General features: G+C 37.7%; 1 protein-coding gene across 1 annotated transcript in view; it reads left to right on the forward strand.

Moving 5' to 3' along the window:
• LOC131935446 (neuropeptide Y receptor type 2-like) overlaps positions 1-19,473 on the forward strand; it is a 41,551-nt gene extending 22,078 nt beyond the window's left edge. The window contains exons 2-4 of the mRNA XM_059291844.1: positions 18,006-18,227; positions 18,726-18,847; positions 19,294-19,473. Of these exons, the coding sequence (XP_059147827.1) occupies positions 18,006-18,227; positions 18,726-18,847; positions 19,294-19,473 (524 nt within the window). The remainder of the gene's footprint in view (positions 1-18,005; positions 18,228-18,725; positions 18,848-19,293) is intronic.
• The last annotated feature ends 3,940 nt before the right edge of the window (positions 19,474-23,413 follow it).

A 23,413-nucleotide genomic window follows, 5' to 3' on the forward strand; every position in this document is an offset into this window, starting at 1 on the left:
AAAAGTAGCCCTCGTCCTAACCGCTAGCAACTGACCCCTGACAATCATTCACTCCAGCTTTTATACCGTATTCGACCTTGGGATCACAATACACAAACACACCGGGGTTAATAATATTCTAGGGTAAACTCAACTCACACACTCACTCTCACTAATTCTAGATCATTCTATCCTATTCTAATCTAACCTATAACTCACCCGTAACATATGTGTCAACATGATGTGCGCAATTTAGCTCTTAGACTCCGAATTCAATTAGATTTTCTTCCTGGAATTCCTCCTATAGCCACCGTCAACCCAAGAACAATCTGTAAGGTAGTCGTTGTTTGATTTTGAAGTTACCTCCCCTAGAAGGGTTGCTGTCTCCGTGGATTTGAACTCGGAACTTTCTGCATTAGTAATCGTACGCGCTACTCCTCCATCACCTCGTTACATTATCGAGTGCTAATGTTCAAGACATTTAAATATTTTCATAATCCTCTTTAGATCAGCAGGTGTTGCGCTATTTTCTGTGTACCCTTGTGAAATTTAAAGAACTGAATTTTTAAATACGTTTCACTGACCTCGGTATATAAAGCGATTGGTATAGAGAACTCGAGCTTTGGATCTGAACGCAAGACTACCCCCCAGCCACTTAGTCTATCCATGATTATGATGTTTCATTGCGTGTATTAAAGGACACATCATCCAAAGTAACTTGTACAATAATAACAAGCTCGTCTGAAGTGACTTGAATACAATTACTAACGTGTGTCCAGCGACTCGTATAGGAGTGACACGTTTATATCACATGACTTGTATCAAGTCTGACCAGCGGCTAATTTTGTTTCATCCCCCCCCCTCTCCTCGCTCCGCCATAGATCGACAACATGATCATAGGCTATCGGCGCTTTAATGATTTTTTTTATTCAGGATTATATTATACCGCCCATTTTTCTCACAACGGTTAAGTACAGCTAGACGAGCGTACTTAAAATTCCAAATTTGACTTTGGGAAATTCCAGAGTTTCAACTCTTATTTCTCGACTTATCTTTCTTTTAGGTCGGATGGCATTTGTTATTTTAAAAGAAAACGTGTATGTAACACAAGACGTGACGTATTTAGCAGCAAATGACGATCGCTAGAAAACTGAAACTCGGTTATTATAAAATCTTGTATTTCTAACATATTGTATTTGGACATCAGTTTAATTATCGGTAAAGCGTTTGTAAAATGAGTCTTTTTTTTTTAAAGAACTCGTTACTTTGTTGAATTTCTCTAGCTAGTGTTTTTTTTTTTTTTTTTTTTTTTTTTTCTCGTTTGTATTTTGGAAAGAACTTTTCGGCGAACACAACAAATAAATTGTGCCCGCCGCCCACTAGGTTTAACTGTGTGTGAGCAAGTGTGTCTGTACAAGAGTCATAGAGTATGTATGAGTGTGTTCGCGAGTGTATGTGTTTGTATGAGTGTGTGTGTTTGGGTGAGTGTGTGTGTTTGCGCGAATATTTGTGTACGGAAATGCGTGTGTGTCCTTTTACAGTGAGATAAGAATGTATTGATGTGTTACAATTTTTTCCAGCATTCGTTAGAAGTCAGTCTACACTGGTTGTTGTCTTGAGACAATTTCTCGCTCCAGTAGATCTCATTCTCCTCTCGTACGGCGGCGATGATTTAGTGAGCAGTTCTATGCAACACCTCTGTTGTGAGACTTCAATCACTTAAACACTGGTTCACTTTAAGCAAAACGCGCGGCCCAGTTAATATTTGCTTGTCTGTCTCTTACTCGAGAAAACAAGAAAACTTAGCGGTTCTAAATATAGTTAGCAGAATGCTGCTTTGAAAAGAACGGGAAAAAAAACTTCAGAGATCACAAAGAAAATATAGGCCTACCTATAATTTAAAAAAAAAAGAGGGGGGGGGGGGCAGAGGCGTAGCTAGGGGAGGGCGGGGAGGGCGGCCGCCCCGGGCGCCGACCCTAGGGGGGCGCCAAAAGGGGTAGAAAAAATAAATTAAAAGCTCATTTTAAGCTGCAGTTTTGAATTATAAACAGTCAAAGTAAAGAAATTTAACGGCTGAGAGCCTTTGCATACTGATTTAACTGTTTTCTACCTTGATTGTGTAACTGTAAAACATATATCTTTAAGAAACAGTGACCGGAAAAACCGCTTTCAAGCTTTCGTAGATGGGGAAGGGGGGCGCTTTTTCAAAGATTAAAATCGGAAAAATTCACATCGGATTAAGGAATAAATAACCGATATCACTCAGAAAAGAAACCCATTGAACTTAAGCTTATTTTACGATTGTGTAACATAAAAATGAGTTAGTGACATTTAAAATCCGCTCTACCATTTTTGTCCAAGATGTCGGGGCGCTTTTTCACTAACAAAAACCGCAGGATTTGTACTGGATCAGTTGATAGATACCTCTTTTAAATATAACGGATTCTTGTATCGCTATCCGATCAGTAAAAAACAGACTGTCTGAGCGGGTGGATTGGAAGCGACACTTTTTGCCAAAATTTTAAGAGAGAAGAAATTAGTATATTGTACTGATTATTACTTTGTTCAACCTAACTGATAATTGAAAATGGCAATATTGGCCTACTATTATCGAAGTTGTTCTAAAGACACGACCAAAAGTAGACCAAATAAGGTTTGCACCTTCTACAAAATACACTCTAAACAGTGGTTCTTAACTTTTTGGAGTACCGAACCCTATCAGTTTCATATGCGCAATCACCGAACCCTCCATAATAGTTGTATCGTCCACAATGACAAAATCCGATCGTGAATCCTATGAGTCAGGTGTGTGTCTTAACCTCCGCGGAAGCCCTGAGACTGAGTTACCGAACCTCTCGGGTTCGATGGAGCCCACTGTTCTAAGCTCTTTTGATTTTCTACTTTTTATTCGTTTCGGCAACTTAAGGTGAGTTTAATAGGCGTCCAGTGAAGTTTTAGGGAACGACAATCAGCGTAATAGGTTAATTTTTTTCCAGACTGTCGCACACACAAACACACGCATATATATATATATATATATATATATATATATATATATATATATATATATGGGGGGCGCCAAACTTAAAGTTCGCCCCGGGCGCCGGGAGGGGTCGCTACGCCTCTGGTTTAAATCGGGCATTTAGGGGAGTTAGGAGACTTTTGTAAAGATGTATGAGTGAGGAGGATACCATGACAAATGGTCTCAGACAAAATATCCCCAGCAAAATATCTCACGACAAATGGTCTCAGGACAAATTATGTCGGGGCTAATTAGTTCAGGACAAATTATTTGAGGACAAATAATCTTTAATATCACGAACAAAATATCTCAGACAAAATAACTAAGACAAAATATCTCAGATAAAATCTCACGGTAAATTACATATAGCAATAGGGATAATTTTTAATGAGAAAATGCATGCTTTTGTCATATAAAATTAAACACATTTTTAGCATAATTTGCTAACGTTTTAATTGTTCTTAAAATATTTACATCACTATTTTTTTAAAGAAAGGAATAACCTGTGACAGATTTACCTTACTTTAACACAGTGGCGTAGCGAGGTCGGTTGTCACCCGGTGCGGCACTTAATGGTGCCCCCCCCCCCCTAAAGTCGTACAAACTTTCAAATTTTCGATTTGCACCCGCCCCCTCCCTCTCAAACTTTCGATTTGCACCCCCGCCCCCCTCAAACTTTCGATTTGCACCCCCCCTTCAAGTTTTTCTCTATATATTTTGCTTTTTTTTGCCTTGGTGTCACCCCCCTAAATGGTGTCACCCGGTGCGGTCCGCACCCCCCCCCCCCCCCGCTACGCCTCTGCTTTAACAACTGTGACAGATTTGTCTTACTTTAAACAACTGTGACAGATTTGCCTTACTTGAATAATTCAAGAAAAATTACCGATTCTTCTTGTGCACCATTTTCGTTTATGTAATTAGACACATTTAATGGTTTTTTCTGTGCTAATTAAATCAACCTAATTAACGCATAAAAACTCGGCCTATTTTAAAAAGTTGTTTTCCAGTCAAGACCTTCATCCAGTCATTTTGACAGTTTGAACCGGATATTTTTGTCTTGACGTCGGGAAAATCCGAATTTTTATTGTGTAGGTGTACAAAATGTCATTGGCGTCCATTGTACCTATTTTTAGCAATATGCGAGACATGGAAGAGAGTGATGGTAACAGTAACAACATTGTCTGGAGAATATCACTAAATATGATTAGGGCCTGAACACTTCAAATTAAAGGTGTAGTTAGTTAGTGGTAATCATAGAGTTTAGTGTTAAGGCTAGGGCTATGGCTTGATCAGCGGTGACATAGGTTACTTATATATTATGACTTGTTACTTTATAACTAACATCCCCATTTTATGGAACAGTTCATTGTCGGTCACCCTAATACAATAATAACCAAAAGGGTTGTCAATATAGGCCTAGCTAAAATAATGGCGATACAAAAAAAGGACATTACTCTCTCTTATGTATACGGTCATTAGCTAGCCAGTGAGCCACATGTGTATTGACCGTCTCTCATCCATATTACCAGTCGCAAGCATGCGTTCTACCGCTGGATTACGCAATTCGCAATTCTCCCTCCCCCCCCCCCCCCCCATAAAAAAAACTTTACCTTACTAGAAAGTGCCATAACACAAAAAAATGATATAACTATAAATGGCGCTACAAAAAAAAAAAAAAAAAAAAAAAAAGCAGTTACCTCACAAGAGAAAGTGCGAAGGATTTCCAGGTTTTATTCCAGTGATCTGGCATAAATCTGACAGAAATCTGGAGCGGATGGGAGTTTGCACGAAATATCGCGCAACGAGAGCTTGTGCGAGATTTGGTAGTTGATCTATTTGTTAGAGTACATGTACGAGAGCAGGCTAAGCCCATGTGAACACTGCAGGCAAGACACAGTTAAACCTGCAGGCAGGACATTGTACAGTTAAACACTGCAGGCAGAACACAGTTAAACCTGCAGGCAAGACGCAGTTAAACACTGCAGGCATGTAAAAGTAAAGTTTAACACTACAGGCAGGACACAGTTAAACCTGCAGGCAGGACACAGTTAAACCTTACAGGCAGGACAAAGTTAAACCTTACAGGCAGGAAACAGTTAAACACTACAGACAGGAAACAATAGAGTTAAACACTGCAGGTGAAACAGTTAAACACTGTAGGAAGGACATTTCTACACTACAAGCACTACACATATCTAGACTAAAGTTATGACAGAGATGAAATTGTAATACTTGTGCGAGACAAGGAAACAAGTCTTATTTACTTGTGATCTGGATATCGTATAAAGGCATTGTAATTATTTACGACTGAAGTTGGCATTTAAAATTTGTAAAAAAAAAGCCACACAGAAAAGAAAATCAGAAAAAAAAACCCCATCAAAATTATCATTTCCTTGACAGCTGAATTTCTTTCCGGTCTGTACTAACAAGTTTCAAAATGTCAAAAGTACATTTAATTGACAAGCTAAAAAATAACTTAAGAAAGATCAGAGTATAGTTGAGTTTGCGCAGTGTTAAAATGTCCAGACAAGTATACAAAAAAAGGTGCTCAAAATCTGGAACTCAGACATAAGACGCCCAGAACTCCAGTCGCGCCGTCCTTTTTTCACCTCTGGTAAAATATGAAAAGTGGCTATACCGACGTCATACACCCTCTAAAAAAATTTACATGTTCGTAAATGAGGGCTTCTCGAACTTTGTTCAATCATAAATCTTGGGGTGCTAGAATTTTTTAAACGAGGGTGTAATTGGTATATTTTTGCACTAACAAATTTAGTTACTAAATATTTTCTTGAAGCTAAAAGAATTAATAATGATTGGAAATACATGTAAGCGTTTAATTCGTGAAATGAATTTATAAATGATGATTAGATTTGAAAAAATATTGTATTTAAAAAAAAAACTCTTAACACTCTTTGTAAAAGAGTAATTTTATTAAATTATGTCAAATTTAACAATTCTAGTCCGATGATTTAGTCGAATAAGAGGCAGAGTGGATCAGTGCCTTAGTTGGGGAAGGGGGGGGGGGAATGAGAGGTCATGTGTATCACAAGTGTAATACTCCCCGGAAGTTGAATCTTTTGTTCTCATATCCGCTAGAGCAACCAGTGGCCTACGCACACGTCATTATTTTTGTGTGTGGCCATTTTGGGCGACTCAAACCACACGTGGTATTGTTACCACATCGGGGATTGGTCGATCTTTTTTAAACCCCAGGACAAAGCTAAATTTAGCTCAGTCATGTCTATGATGAAATACCTCTTTTGATTTCCGGCCTCTCTCCTAGATTGTTTTTTTTTTAAAATTAGAACCGTTTTCATAAAAAAGTAGATTGTTCCACGGGCGACTGCCTAAAATAAAGTGAAAAATAGACTGTCCCAACAACCGGCAAGGTGACGTCAAAGTGAAGACTGTCTCAATAACTGCGTGTCTACGTGACGTGAAAGTGAAGACTGTCTCAATAACTGCGTGTCTACGTGACGTCAAAGTGAAGACTGTCTCAATAACTGCGTGTCTACGTGACGTCAAAGTGAAGACTGTCTCAATAATTGCGTGTCTACGTGACGTCAAAGTGAAGACTGTCTACTGTGTGTCTCTGTGACATCAGTGTGTAGATGTCCCAATAAACGCGTGTCTAGTATGACGTCAGATCCGGTCAGCTGATCGCCTAAAAAATTCAAGTTTCGGACGAGCAGAAGACAGCTAAAGAAAAATATTAGGCAGTGAGCATATGAATCGTGTGAGGAAAAAACTAGCCAGCACGCCCACACACTGAAGCGTGTACAATGCAAATATGACGTGGAAAAAAATTGTATTTTAAAATTCAGCGTACGGATGGGATTAATTTATTGCATAAACGAAACGAAACAGAGAACTCATGTTTTCTAGGAAGTTTGTTCACATTTGTATAAAGATGAAACGTGTTAATTTGGCGTGTTTTGATTGGAATTAGCTAAGATGACACGCGGCGATTTAAACGTTCAGCTAAATGAGATATACAATGAAAAATTACTTTTTACTGTGACCAGGAGCACACATGAAAGGTTTTATTTTTAAAATGGGAAAACTATAAGTATAACTATCGTTTTCTATCAAATAGTATGTAGATTGTTCAATTATTTACACATTACTATCCTTCTGAATTGTCACAATTTTATTTTATTTTAAATTCTTCAAACCTCTGCGAAATAATAGTAATGTAAATTGTCCCACCCTTTACACTTTAATATCATTCTGAATTGCCAGACGCTAATTTTATTGTAAATTGTTTAAACCTCTGCAAGATAATATAATTGTAAATTGTCCCAACATCTACACTATAATATTCTGAATTGCAAGACGCTAATTTTATTGTAAATTGTTTAAACCTCTGCAAGATAATATAATTGTAAATTGTCCCAACATCTACACTATAATATTCTGAATTGCCAGACGCTAATTTTATTGTAAATTGTTTAAACCTCTGCAAGATAATATAATTGTAAATTGTCCCAACATTTACACTATAATATTCTGAATTGCAAGACGCTAATTTTATTGTAAATTGTTTAAACCTCTGCAAGATAATATAATTGTAAATTGTCCCAACATTTACACTATAATATTCTGAATTGCAAGACGCTAATTTTATTGTAAATTGTTTAAACCTCTGCAAGATAATATAATTGTAAATTGTCCCAACATCTACACTATAATATTCTGAATTGCAAGACGCTAATTTTATTGTAAATTGTTTAAACCTCTGCAAGATAATATAATTGTAAATTGTCCCAACATTTACACTATAATATTCTGAATTGCAAGACGCTAATTTTATTGTAAATTGTTTAAACCTCTGCAAGATAATATAATTGTAAATTGTCCCAACATCTACACTATAATATTCTGAATTGCAAGACGCTAATTTTATTGTAAATTGTTTAAACCTCTGCAAGATAATATAATTGTAAATTGTCCCAACATTTACACTATAATATTCTGAATTGCAAGACGCTAATTTTATTGTAAATTGTTTAAACCTCTGCAAGATAATATAATTGTAAATTGTCCCAACATCTACACTATAATATTCTGAATTGCAAGACGCTAATTTTATTGTAAATTGTTTAAACCTCTGCAAGATAATATAATTGTAAATTGTCCCAACATTTACACTATAATATTCTGAATTGCAAGACGCTAATTTTATTGTAAATTGTTTAAACCTCTGCAAGATAATATAATTGTAAATTGTCCCAACATCTACACTATAATATTCTGAATTGCAAGACGCTAATTTTATTGTAAATTGTTTAAACCTCTGCAAGATAATATAATTGTAAATTGTCCCAACATTTACACTATAATATTCTGAATTGCAAGACGCTAATTTTATTGTAAATTGTTTAAACCTCTGCAAGATAATATAATTGTAAATTGTCCCAACATCTACACTATAATATTCTGAATTGCAAGACGCTAATTTTATTGTAAATTGTTTAAACCTCTGCAAGATAATATAATTGTAAATTGTCCCAACATTTACACTATAATATTCTGAATTGCAAGACGCTAATTTTATTGTAAATTGTTTAAACCTCTGCAAGATAATATAATTGTAAATTGTCCCAACATCTACACTATAATATTCTGAATTGCAAGACGCTAATTTTATTGTAAATTGTTTAAACCTCTGCAAGATAATATAATTGTAAATTGTCCCAACATTTACACTATAATATTCTGAATTGCAAGACGCTAATTTTATTGTAAATTGTTTAAACCTCTGCAAGATAATATAATTGTAAATTGTCCCAACATTTACACTATAATATTCTGAATTGCAAGACGCTAATTTTATTGTAAATTGTTCAAACCTCTGCTAGATAATATAATTGTCAAATGTCCTTTCCTTTACACGCGACTGTTGATTCTCCTCCTACATGCCCAAATTATGCCGTACTTTCTCACACACCCCCCCATCCCCATTCCCTCCCCCAACCAATCTGATCAAATGCATGTATCGCCCCCCCCCCCCATCCCCATTCCCTCCCCCAACCAATCTGATCAAATGCATGTATCGCCCCCCCCCCCCCACCCCCAATTCCCTCCCCCTAACCAACCTGATCAAATGCATGTATCGCCCAGCCTCCGTGATCCCTGATCCCATAAATAAATCAATCGTGTATCAAGATTAAGGGGAGATCACCGGTGACAGCAGGCCAGTGACGAAACACGGTCCGATCTAACGAATGCCAGAAAATACACAGGAATTAAATATTTTTTTTTCTTCAGGGAGAGCTAGTGGATATGCCAGGGGGATTTTCAGCAGCGTTGGTGCCGTTTGATTTTAGTAAGTGGGAGACGTCTTCTAGGCCTGGTCTGACATTTAGGAAGGCTAAGTCTGTCAATAACAAAATGAAGTACTTGACATACTAAAACAGTCAGTCCAGAAAAACACGCATCTTGAACTGGATCGATCTAGCTTGATGTAACTTTCTAGCTGATAATTAGTAATTATGGTGCGGAAAAAGAGGGGGGGGGGATAGTCACGAGACATGTTTGACCTATATTTAGCTAATTCAAATATACTCGACTAATTAGAGTGACTGTATTCGTATATTGCTGTAACAACGTATTGCAATAAACTGCTGTTGCCTTAGAATTTACATATATATATATATATATATATATATATATATATATATATATATATATATACACACACACATATATAAATATATATATACATAGATATAGGCTTATATAGTTATATATATATATATATATATATATATATATATATATATATATATATATATATATATATATATATATATATATATATATATATATATAAAATGTGTGTCGATTTTCTGTCTACTTAACCCCTAGCTATATATACATTGAATGTCCGTTCTGTAGGATAATTAGTTTCATCAGGGTATATTTTTTTTACGAACTGGACCTGTTAAAAGAGAGTGTTGGGGGGGGGGGCGAAAGGGGACTGACCTAGTTGTGCTCTGGATTACGTGACAGCCAGGGAAACCTTAGGATTCCAGAACGACAGGCTCAGCCGGAAGTGGCTAGTGCTAAATTTTTTCCATGTTTTCCAGCTCTAGTGCTAAACTTGTGAGGTAAAGAACAACAACAAAACAATCTTAAGTTAGAAAATGTTATTTCAAACTGATCAGTTTACTTTAATGGCAAGGTTAGGGAAGTCCCGAATTTCGTAATTTAGAAAATGTTATTTCAAACTGATCAGTTTACTTTAATGGCAAGGTTAGGGAAGTCCCGAATTTCGTAATTTAGAAAATGTTATTTCAAACTGATCAGTTTACTTTAATGGCAAGGTTAGGGAAGTCCCGAATTTCGTAATTTAGAAAATGTTATTTCAAACTGATCAGTTTACTTTAATGGCAAGGTTAGGGAAGTCCCGAATTTCGTAATTTAGAAAATGTTATTTCAAACTGATCAGTTTACTTTAATGGCAAGGTTAGGGAAGTCCCGAATTTCGTAATTTAGAAAATGTTATTTCAAACTGATCAGTTTACTTTAATGGCAAGGTTAGGGAATTCCCGCATTCGTCACTGTGGGTTGATTTATTGTTTCGTCAATTTTGTGAAGAGATCTAACTAGCAGGGTATTTGTGATACATTCATTGCTGTCCCATCTTTGAGATTTATCTGCCTGATAGAAGAAAATCGTTCCTTCTGATCCCATTTATCAGACTGAGAAAGTCTAATTTTTTTTTTACAATGTAGCTGCTTGAATGGAAAAGTTGAGATTTATCTCTCATCGCAACTCTGTAGGTTTTAAATTGATTTGTTCACTTTTTAGATTTGTTTAACTGAGCTCTTTTATCTTTTACAATCATGGTTTAGTGGATAAAGGTAACTCCTGCTTTTTACTTTCTCGTATATACGAAGTATAGAGAAAGTCTTGTAATCGTGCAAAAAAAATCGAGAATTTTGCAAATCTCTGAGTGGGAAAAACATAATTTTGCAATCTTGTCCGTATGTCTGTATGTGTGTCTGTGTGTAAACACGATAACTTGAGTACCGTTACAGCTAGGTTGATGAAATTTCAAATAGAAGTATTATATCAAATTCGTAGATCCTTATCAACTTTTGAGCGATTTCCGATAACCGGAAGTGGATTATTTTCTACTTTCAATTTTTCTAAAGCCTATGACTTGAGAACTATTTCAGATAGAAAAATAAAATTTCACATGTAAGTAAAAGATCTAATTCTCTACCTTCTATCCAATTATGAGTAATTTCCGTTGATTGAAAGTACTAATTTACGCTATTTCCGTTTTCTAAAAAAAAAACGCATCTGAATTTATAAAGTACTAATAATATTCCGTACTATTATACACATTTTGTTTTGCGTTCACTTGGTGTGCAATTCTTTTTTTCTACGAGATTCTATTCTATTTTAAAAAGTTTAAGTAATTAAAAATGGATTAAAAATCATGTCTAATTCCCGAGTTGCCATCCCCTGTTGTTTTATATTACAAATATTCGAGAAAGTTTAGGGGAGATCACTCCCGGTTTATTTTAAATGTACACTTTACACAATACAGTAGATTACGTTGTATTATTAATTCAAGTGAAACTAATTCAAAATCATATTTTAAAGAAAAGAAATAATCGCATTTTTTCAAATACAGCAATTATTGTAATGAACTATGGCAGTAGTTTTGACTGTAGTCTATAACTTTGTAAAGTTTCCCATCCAATATTAAATTAGTTTACTAATTTTCGAATCTTCATCTTACACGTTTTACATGTTTGTCGGCTATACAAAAATATGTATTTTAGGACAATCATTCACCCCACGAACCCACCTCCAAGAATCAACCATATATATATATATATATATATATATATATATATATATATATATATATATATATATATATATATATATATATATATGTATGTGTGTGTGTGTGTGTGTGTGCCTGCGTGTGTGTTATAAACCATTGCTTATCTGACCATGTATTCCAGACATTTTCTAATGTACACCTTATTACATATTTTAACCGACGATTTAAAAAATCTGCAAAAAATCTTAATTAAATCATCAATCGATGACCCATCATATTTCATCACACAAAGAAGCTTAGCCTAACCTACACTTATTGGAAACGTTATCAATTGATCACAACGTTTGTAACTGTTTACCGAAATTAACATGTATTTCTCGATGGGAAATTACCTGTATTTCTTGATGTGAAAACACCTTTATTTCTTGACATGAAATGACCTGTATTTCTTGAAGTCAAATTACCAGTATTTCTTGATGTGAGGTTACCTGTATTTCTTGATGTGAACTCACCTGTATTTCTTAATCTGAAACTCCCAGTATTTTTTATATGAAGTTAACTGTTTCTTGAAGTGCAGCGTACACAAATCTATCACAAAAATGATCAGAAAGATTACAAAACAAAATCTAGCGCCGTTGTTATGTTTTGAAGTTCACAAACAATTTTTGTTTTCTCGCGATAATTTGTTTACGTTGACGACGTGGGATTCGAGAAGGGAAAACAATTTTCCGAGCCGGGGAAACAAATAGAACAAGATGGCGCCCGAGGAACTCAGTGACCAAGACAAGATACTTGACTTCTTTTTCTGGGGACCGGAAGTTGGTTGAGTAGTTAGGGCGGTCAGATCTGGCGTGATGGGGGGGGGAGTGGCGTGATGGGGAGTGGGGTAGGTGGTGACTGGAGGGTTGGGGGTGGGGTGAATGGAGAAAGGCGAGATGGGGGGGGGGGTTGGTGGTGAGTGGCGTGATGGGGGTGGGGTAGGTGGTGAGAGGAGGGATGGGATTGGATGGGTGGAGAAGGGCATGGAGTTCTTCTGTAGCTGAGGAAGTAGAAAGTTGAAGGAAGAAAAACTTTAAAATTTGTTTGTGTTTTTCTTTCTGTTGAAGGCTCTCATTGTCTGCTTCTCTACGGTATTTCGTGTCCGCATTGGCTTGAGGTCTGCTTTTACAAATGATAAAGTACATACCAGCAGGCTTATGGTACAAACTTAATAGAAATGAACTTTTAACATTAAAATGCACACAAAGTTGTAATGCGGATTTCTCCGATTTTGATACTGACACAAAGTTAGTTTTAAGATAGTTAAAGAATTATGTATATAAATTTGGTTAGAGTTTATGACCTGAAACATTGTTTCGGTGATACACACTTTACAACCAACTGCGGATAATCGAATACAAATCTTAAAAAAAACATTCAGGTAATTAAAAGCTTAATTACCTCAGCTCATGACGTGGGCACGTAAATTACCGGTATCTGAAATCGTAATGACTGATCTTGCTATGTCGCATCGGCGAGGTCACTAAACAAACATTGTTTTATTTGCAGGTTATAGTTTTTTAATTTCTTCTTTATACCGTAGATAACCCTAAATGTTGAGGCGATGTCATCTGTATGATGCCATCAGCTGATTTAAAGTTCAGCCAAAGCTATACTCATGTGGTGTAGTGTATCGATTAAAGGATTTTTGTTTGTTATTTTCAGACATTTAACTATCTATGCATGCATCTGTGATGTGAAGGGTTTTAACGTTTCTGTGATAGCTGATGAGAGTGGCACCATGTAATGTTACACAATTTTAACGTTTCATCTATTGAAGTTACACAATGTAACGTGACACCATTTTCAATGACACCATTACATTATTTTAACAAAATACCTAATGGAGTCCCAGTCTCAAATTTAGGACATTTAATATTCAGAGTCCAGGGACTTTTACTAACTTTCTAAGGTGATATTCACATATATATATATATATATATATATATATATATATATATATATATATATATATATATATATATATATATGTGTGTGTGTGTATGTCTACGTAGAGAGAGACTTATACTTCTTTGCTAAATACTTTGTCCTAATGTAATAAATCCATTAATTAGTTCTATACTCGAAAGCTCTGGAGAAGTTATATTTAGTACACTCGTTGAAAAGGTTTTTCACCCCGCGATCTCCCTCGAGAAATTGGGCTTTTAACTGCAGTAAATCTGGCCAACTGTCTGGTCAGACAAGATGAAATATTGCCAGTTAGGTCTGATGACTGGTGAGAACAGAGAAAAATTTGTTTTTTAGAATCCAAAATCTGGGCTACGGGTCGGGCTTAATCGATGTACAATTCTAATTTGTGAAACTAAAATAATGGTTTTCTTCGCTGGATTGCTTGTTTCCATGAGTGGAGTTTTCAATTGGTTTGTTGCTTGTTTTGTTTTGTTTGTCTTAAGGAACATTGTCGGTTTTGGTGAAGATAAGTTAGCTGGCATTCAGTAATAAGTTAACTTTGTTCAGTGAAGTTAATACTTCATTCAGGTTAAACTTTCATCAGTAAGATAAATTTAAACGTTGATCAGTGAAGATAAGTTTAGCCTTTTGTTTGCCTAAGATAAGTTTAGACTTTGTCTACTGAAGATAGTTTAGACTTGGTGTTGGTGTCGGAATACATCGTAACATAAAGTTTTCACAAGATTATTTAATTCGTTTGAGAATATGTACCTCTAGTCGAGTTGGCTGTTTTTTATTTTATTTTTTAAATTAAAAGCCTAGCAAGCGAAACAAAAAAAAACCAAGCAAGAGGGAATCATCAAATAATTACGCCCAAAAGACGAACAAGAAAAGTCTAAAGCCCAAAGTACAAAAACAAATGACCGAGTCAGATAACAACAAGCTGAGCCATAATTCTTTGACCAGATAGTGCTGTGATGCAGGATATTTAATGCTCGGTAGATTTTGTGTCATTTGAATTAACTAATTGGAATCATGCGGCAAAGTTGTTGTACTGTAAAAAAAAAAAACACCTCATAGAAACTGTTTTATCTTCTATTAATGAAATTCCCAAAAGAGATATCCAAATTAAAATTAGCAGTCAAGGGTTAGGTCAATGTACGCGTGGACAGATGTCAGCACTGAAAATAGTTTCTCAGAATTACCTTAGACAAACTTTTTTTTTCTCAAGATAACTAGACATTAAAGGTGAAAGAAATTGAAATACAAAAATATACTTGTATTTATTGCCTGATGGGGTTGTTGAACTTTCCGCTTCAACGTTATAGAGCCATCATCACATATATATGTCTGCTGTTGAATTAACCTAGATACGCCTCCGTCCCCCCCTACCCGATCATGATGCCCCCCCCCCCCCCCCCGTACGCATGTCAGCTGTTGAACTATCCGCCTTTCACCATCAGCAATGGTCGGGTCTAAAGCAGGAAGCCTTCAGATAACCGGAAGGGCAAGCTGACCAATGGAAAAGTCGAGCAACGCGTGGACACGGCTACGTCAGAGGTTTCTGGACAGTGACGTCAGATGTGGGCGGCGAGGTAGGACTGGAAATAGAAGGGTCGTGAGGGGGGGGGGGGGGGTCTTAAAGTAGACTGTAGTTTTCTGGGCGGGGAGGGGGAAAACAGGTTAAGGTGGATTGGAATACGCTGGATTGAGATAAAAAGAGAAGTTTAAAATAGATTGGAGTTTGCTGGACGTCGCGAGGACAAGGAGGTTAAGATGGACTGAACTGAATTGCCAGTAGTTGCCACTTGTAAATTAAGTCTTTATTCAAATTAACTCACATTCAAGTGCTTACCCTCAGATTATTTATTTGATTTTTTAAAGAATTTGTTTGTCTCTGTCGAAACAATATCGTGCCGCTAACTCTTTTTTTTTCAATTCTTTGAAATTAAACATTTTGATTGCATACACACAATCTTACAACATATATAAGTTCAATCTGTTGTCAAATTAAAAAAAAACTATAGACAAACACATCAAGGAAGGACATCAATGTATTGTAATAATGCAATATTTTGCGACCTCGAAACTAAATCTTTAAAGTTATCGATTCTATTATGTAATCTAATCTAATAAAAGCCAACAATTGAATTGACACAATAATAAACAATACAATAAAATCAAATGCTTATATGTGACGAATCATCCTTTCCGAATAGCTGCTTTAGGCAACAAAGGACCCCACTAGACTTATCGCCAAATTGTTGATTCTTACCATTAGAAGGCTGTTTACAATCGCCAAAGGGACATAGGGGTTATGTCCATGGGGTTATGTCCATGAATGTCCATGGGGGTTATGTCCATGGGGGGGGGGTTATGTCCATGAATGTCCATGGGGGGGTTATGTCTATGAATGTCTATGGGGGTTATGTCCATGGGGTTATGTCCATAAGGGTTATGGTTGATTCTGACCATAAAAAGGCTGTTTACAACTATCAAAATCCTAAAATTCTAACACACCCTCTCCGCCTACATGTTATGTATTTATATGTCCATTCCTCACATAAACAAATTCGGGTTAAAAAGTTTTAACACAACAACTAGTTCATTCCCACATCGTTAGCTTCTCAGATTAGAGCTAATGAAACAAGACTTGTGGCTAGTCCGGTTCAGATTAACGATAGAACATGTTAATCGTGTTTCAGATTACGGCATATTTCAATATATTTTAGCTGTCCTCTGCTTCGACCAATTCAACTAACGACATAAATTAATTGATTCTTTCATCCCACTCTGAGCGTGAAGTATAAACAATACCAACTTTATCGATGAGCCACTGGTGACGATAAGTAAAAATAGCCTCGGTAACATTAGCATTCTTAGTCAACAAAATAAACCCAGTAGTAAATTATTGAGCCTTTTGAAAATCTTTGAAACAAACAAAATTATAACTCAAAAAGATCTTTATAATATGCTTTTACATGCATTAAGGATTTATAAAGTCTTGTCTTTACATCAAACTGTAACATTAAAATCATTGGCTGCTAAAATAAATTCAAAGATTTCGCAAATACAAAAAACTTTGATTTTACAATTAATATATGATGACAATTGTGTTTCATGTTTTTAGCGCTGTTAAAAGCGTATTGTTAATATAATAATGGTTACACAAATTAATTTTAATTTCTTCTTTTTAGTCTATATATTATATTGTATAGATGTAAGAGAAGGTCCATCCGTAAATTTTATAATAAATTAGTTTCATATTTTTTCTTTCATTCTGTCCTTTTTTACTTTTACCTCTATGGAATAGGGAATATATGGAATATACATGGAATATATATGGAATATTGCGGAGAAGTATTGTGATCGGGAAGAAAATCGACACAAAAGATGTTGTCACAAACATATCTGCCATTGCTAGGCCCCGATTTCAGCGCCACACCCACCATTCATTGTTGTATACGTAGATAATAGTAGCTTTAAGGGAGCTAACTCCCGCTGTATTAATAAAGACGACCCCCCCCCCCCACACACACACAACTAAACAAAATATTTGCTTTAAAAGGCGATCAGTCACCCCAAACGACAGTTATCTGCCCCTAATTAGACTCCTGGTCGGATTTCTTAAGTGAAAACATCTGTGACCCCGTTCAATGGATTAATCGAGTGTCACTATTAATTAATCGAGTTTTCTCCCCTTTTTTAAATATAGTAATCTTAAGACAAAATTTAGTAACTGTTTTAATGTCTAATTATATTGTATAAATATTTGAAAGGATTAGGATTGACATAAAACAACTTCTCTTATATTAAAAGTTATATTATTTCGGATGTAGCAGGAAAGTATACAGGTAAATATTTACGCCCAGCCGACCAACTAATTAATGTGTTTATCCGAGTTTGTTTTCGCTCAATTTACAGGCGACTGTCTTGGTTGTGTATACTGCGAGAATACCGCGTGAATACCGCGAGAATACCGCGAGAATACCGCGTGAATGCCACGAGAATACCGCGAGAATACCACGAGAATACAGCGAGAATACCGCGAGAATACCACGAGAATACCACGAGAATACCACGAGAATACCGCGAGAATACCACGAGAATACCACGAGTATAACACGAGAATACCACGAGAATACCACGAGAATACCACGAGAATACCACGAGAATACCACGAGACCAACTATCGAAAAAAACCAAAGTGACTGACAGTTTTATCTTTGATTCCATCCACAGGTCATCTGGTGACGCTCCTGGAGAACGTGGTGGGTAACGCCAGCGTCGTCACCATCCTGGCCATCAGCGTGGAGCGCCACCGTGTGGCCTACCGCTCCACCACCACCACCGCCAGTATATGCACTGTGTTCAAATCCTTCCTTGCCATCTGGCTAACCTCGTTCGCTGGAGCCTTACCATTTTTGTTCATCACCGAGTTTAAAAACGCAGAGTACATTGACGGTAAGTGTATATATATATATATATATATATATATATATATATATATATATATATATATATATATATATATATATATATATATATAATGTTTTTGTTTTGTTTTATTATTTCAAGATATTAGTTTCTATCACTTTTCTGGGGTTAATACTTAACCATATGTTATTACCATGTAATTCATCATCATCTTTTCCAGTTCGTGCCCAAGACACATGGGATAGATAAAGTAGAGCTAATCTATTTCATGGAATTCGGCTAATGAAGGGAAAGTGTGGTCAGCACTATGCCCAGCCGCCTTTACTTTCCCTAACGCAAGTCAGGTACCCATCATAGCTGGGCTGACTCAGGGACAATCTACAGACTTGAACCCGGATTCGAATTCGAGACTTTCGGATTAGCAGTCTAGCTCTCCACCGCTAGACCACACCGTCCCCAACCATGTAATTAAGATTCTGTTATGACCATGGAACATTTAACCCATCTCTTGTTCCCGTCACGCAGGTACTCGTGTGTCACGCTGCGTGACAGAGATTAACCAAACGTGGCAGAAAGTCTACGCTGTCTTTGGAAACTGGTTCTTCTTCATCATGCCTTTATTTATTATTCTATTTTTATACACCAAGGTCAGTCACTCACTGTCATACCATTAGCTAGATTAATTTGTCACACGCACACACACAAGCACACACACACACGCACACACACACCAATTTTAAAGTTACATGAAACTGATGTTTTAAAATTGCAGATTTACATGAAACTGATGTTTTAAAATTGCAGGTGTACATGAAACTGATGTTTTCAAATTTGCAGGTGTACATGAAACTGATGTTTTAAAATTGCAGGTGTACATGAAACTGATGTTTTAAAATTGCAGGTGTACATGAAACTGATGTTTTAAAATTGCAGGTGTACATAAAACTGATGTTTTAAAATTGCAGGTGTACATGAAACTGATATTTTAAAATTGCAGGTGTACATGAAACTGATGTTTTAAAATCGCAGGTGTACATGAAACTGATGTTTTAAAATTGCAGGTGTACATGAAACTGATGTTTTAAAATTGCAGGTGTACATGAAACTGATGCTGCTGTTTAAGAGAGAACACGAGAAATCCCTCAACTACCCGCGGGAGATCGTTCGACTCAAGCGACAGATGACCCAGATCATCATCACCGTCGTTCTCGTCTTTTTTATATGTCACACACCTTACAGGTCAGCTATGTCACACGCCTTACAGGTGAGCTAGGTCACACCTTACAGGTGATCTATTTCACACCTTACAGGTGAGCTATGTCACACCTTACAGGTGAGCTATGTCACACGCCTTACAGGTGAGCTAGGTCACACCTTACAGGTGATCTATTTCACACCTTACAGGTGAGCTATGTCACACCTTACAGGTGAGCTAGGTCACACCTTACAGGTGATCTATTTCACACCTTACAGGTGAGCTATGTCACACCTTACAGGTGAGCTATGTCACACGCCTTACAGGTGAGCTAGGTCACACCTTACAGGTGATCTATTTCACACCTTACAGGTGAGCTATGTCACACCTTACAGGTGAGCTATGTCACACCTTACAGGTGAGTTATGCTACACACCTTACAGGTGAGTTATGTCACACACCTTACAGGTGAGTTATGCTACACACCTTACAGGTGAGCGATGTGTCACACCTTACAGGTGAGCTATGTCACACCTTACAGGTGAGCTAGGTCACACCTTACAGGTGATCTATTTCACACCTTACAGGTGAGCTATGTCACACCTTACAGGTGAGCTATGTCACACCTTACAGGTGAGTTATGTCACACCTTACAGGCGAGTTATGTCACACACCTTACAGGTGAGTTATGTCACACACCTTACAGGTGAGCTATGTCACACCTTACAGGTGAGTTATGTCACACACCTTACATGTGAGCTATGTCACACACCTTACAGGTGAGTTATGCTACACACCTTACAGGTGAGCTATGTGTCACACCTTACAGGTGAGCTATGTCACACCTTATAGGCGAGTTACGTCACACACTTTACAGGTGAGCTATGTCACACACCTTACAAGTGAGCTATGTCACACCTTATAGGCGAGTTATGTCACACACCTTACAGGTGAGCTATGTTACACACCTTACAGGTGAGCTATGTCACACCTTACAGGTGAGCTATGTCACACCTTACAGGTGAGCTATGTCACACCTTACAGGTGAGCTATGTCACACCTTATAGGCGAGTTATGTCACACACCTTACAGGTGAGCTATGTTACACACCTTACAGGTGAGCTATGTCACACCTTACAGGTGAGCTATGTCACACCTTACAGGTGAGCTATGTCACACCTTACAGGGGAGCTATGTCACACACCTTACAGGTGAGCTATGTCACACCTTACAGGTGAGTTATGTCACACCTTACAGGTGAACTATGTCACACACCTTACAGGTGAGTTATGTCACACACCTTACATGTGAGCTATGTCACACCTTACAGGTGAGTTATGTCACACCTTACAGTTGAGCTATGTCACACCTTACAGGTGAGTTATGTCACACCTTACAGGTGAGTTATGTCACACACCTTACAGGTGAGTTATGCTACACACCTTACAGGTGAGCTATGTGTCACACCTTACAGGTGAGCTATGTCACACCTTATAGGCGAGTTACGTCACACACTTTACAGGTGAGCTATGTCACACACCTTACAGGTGAGCTATGTCACACCTTATAGGCGAGTTATGTCACACACCTTACAGGTGAGCTATGTTACACACCTTACAGGTGAGCTATGTCACACCTTACAGGGGAGCTATGTCACACACCTTACAGGTGAGCTATGTCACACCTTACAGGTGAGTTATGTCACACCTTACAGGTGAACTATGTCACACACCTTACAGGTGAGTTATGTCACACACCTTACATGTGAGCTATGTCACACCTTACAGGTGAGTTATGTCACACCTTACAGTTGAGCTATGTCACACCTTACAGGTGAGTTATGTCACACCTTACAGGTGAGTTATGTCACACACCTTACAGGTGAGTTATGTCACACACCTTACATGTGAGCTATGTCACACACCTTACAGGTGAGTTATGCTACACACCTTACAGGTGAGCTATGTGTCACACCTTACAGGTGAGCTATGTCACACCTTATAGGCGAGTTACGTCACACACTTTACAGGTGAGCTATGTCACACACCTTACAGGTGAGCTATGTCACACCTTATAGGCGAGTTATGTCACACACCTTACAGGTGAGCTATGTTACACACCTTACAGGTGAGCTATGTCACACCTTACAGGTGAGCTATGTCACACCTTACAGGTGAGCTATGTCACACCTTACAGGTGAGTTATGTCACACCTTATAGGCGAGTTATGTCACACACCTTACAGGTGAGCTATGTTACACACCTTACAGGTGAGCTATGTCACACCTTACAGGTGAGCTATGTCACACCTTACAGGTGAGCTATGTCACACCTTACAGGGGAGCTATGTCACACACCTTACAGGTGAGCTATGTCACACCTTACAGGTGAGTTATGTCACACCTTACAGGTGAGTTATGTCACACACCTTACAGGTGAGCTATGTCACACACCTTACAGATGAGCTATGTCACACCTTACAGGTGAGTTATGTCACACCTTACAGGTGAGTTATGTCACACACCTTACAGGTGAGCTATGTCACACCTTACAGGTGAGTTATGTCACACACCTTACAGGTGAGCTATGTCACACCTTACAGGTGAGCTATGCTACACACCTTACATGTGAGCTATGTCACACCTTACAGGTGAGCTATGTCACACCTTACAGGTGAGTTATGTCACACACCTTACATGTGAGCTATGTCATACCTTATAGGTGAGCTATGTCACCCACCCACCAGGTAATCTATACCACACACCTTTAATGTGAGCTATGTCACACACCATACAAGTATTCTGTCCTTTAGACGACGCTATTTCTATGTGTCACACTGACATGTGTATGTCACACACCTAACAGGTGAGATGTCCTCTAGACCTTGACATGTCATTTGTTTATTACAAAGCCGCTTCACTCCCTTACCCCAATCTTCCATAAATAACCCAATACCATAACATTATAAATCACACGTAAACCTCTAGAACAAAAAGGGGCAATAATTCACATCTCAACTATAGTTACCTCTCTTTGTTTAGTAACTAAATATTGCAGTTAACGGGAACTCTCGTCTACGGCTGAACATGTATTAGTTTAATACTACGAGTACTCTTGTATTCCGTCCAGCATTAAATACACAGACAATACAGACAGACAGATCAATCTTGTTACGTAATAGACTTCAGATGACCTTGATGAAATACACTTTTAAAGGAGACCAGCGAATCTCAAAATATTGATTGTTTTAACAGCGTATCTAAAAAAATTGAATAACTAGCGGAACTTGACTTGCTAATGTTCTCCTTACCTCAAAAAAAAAAAATGCACGGGGTGGTTATGTTCAGCGCTTTTATATCGATGGAGGTAATGTAGATGGTGGTCAAGTCTGTGGGGGTTATGTCCATGGGGGTTATGTCCATGGGGGTTATGTCCATAAATGTCCATGTGGGTTACGTCCATGGGGGTTATGTCCATAAATGTCCATGGGGGTTATGTCCATAGGGGTATGTCCATGAATGTCCATGGGGTTTATGTCCATGAATGTCCATGGCAGTTATGTCCATGGGGGTTATGTCCATGGGGGTTATGTCAATGCGGGTCATGTCCATGGGGGTTATGTCAATGCGGGTCATGTCCATGGGGGTTATGTCCATGGGGGTTATGTCAATGCGGGTCATGTCCATGGGGGTTATGTCAATGGGGCTTATGTCCATGGGGGTTACGTCCATGGGGGTTATGTCTATGGGGGTTATGTCCATGAAGGTTATTTCCATGGGGGTTATGTCCATGGGGGTTATGTCCATGGGGGTTATGTCTATGGGGGTTATGTCCATGAAGGTTATTTCCATGGGGGTTATGTCTATGGGGGTTATGTCCATGAGGGTTATTTCCATGAGGGTTATTTCCATGGGGGTTATTTCCATGGGGGTTATGTCTATGGGGGTTATGTCCATGAGGGTTATTTCCATGAGGGTTATTTCCATGGGGGTTACGTCCATGTGGGTTACGTCCATGGG

This window comes from Physella acuta, unplaced genomic scaffold, assembly GCF_028476545.2.
Source record: "Physella acuta isolate Inbredline_101_S28 unplaced genomic scaffold, ASM2847654v3 ptg000144l, whole genome shotgun sequence".
Taxonomy (NCBI): Eukaryota; Metazoa; Mollusca; class Gastropoda; family Physidae; genus Physella; species Physella acuta.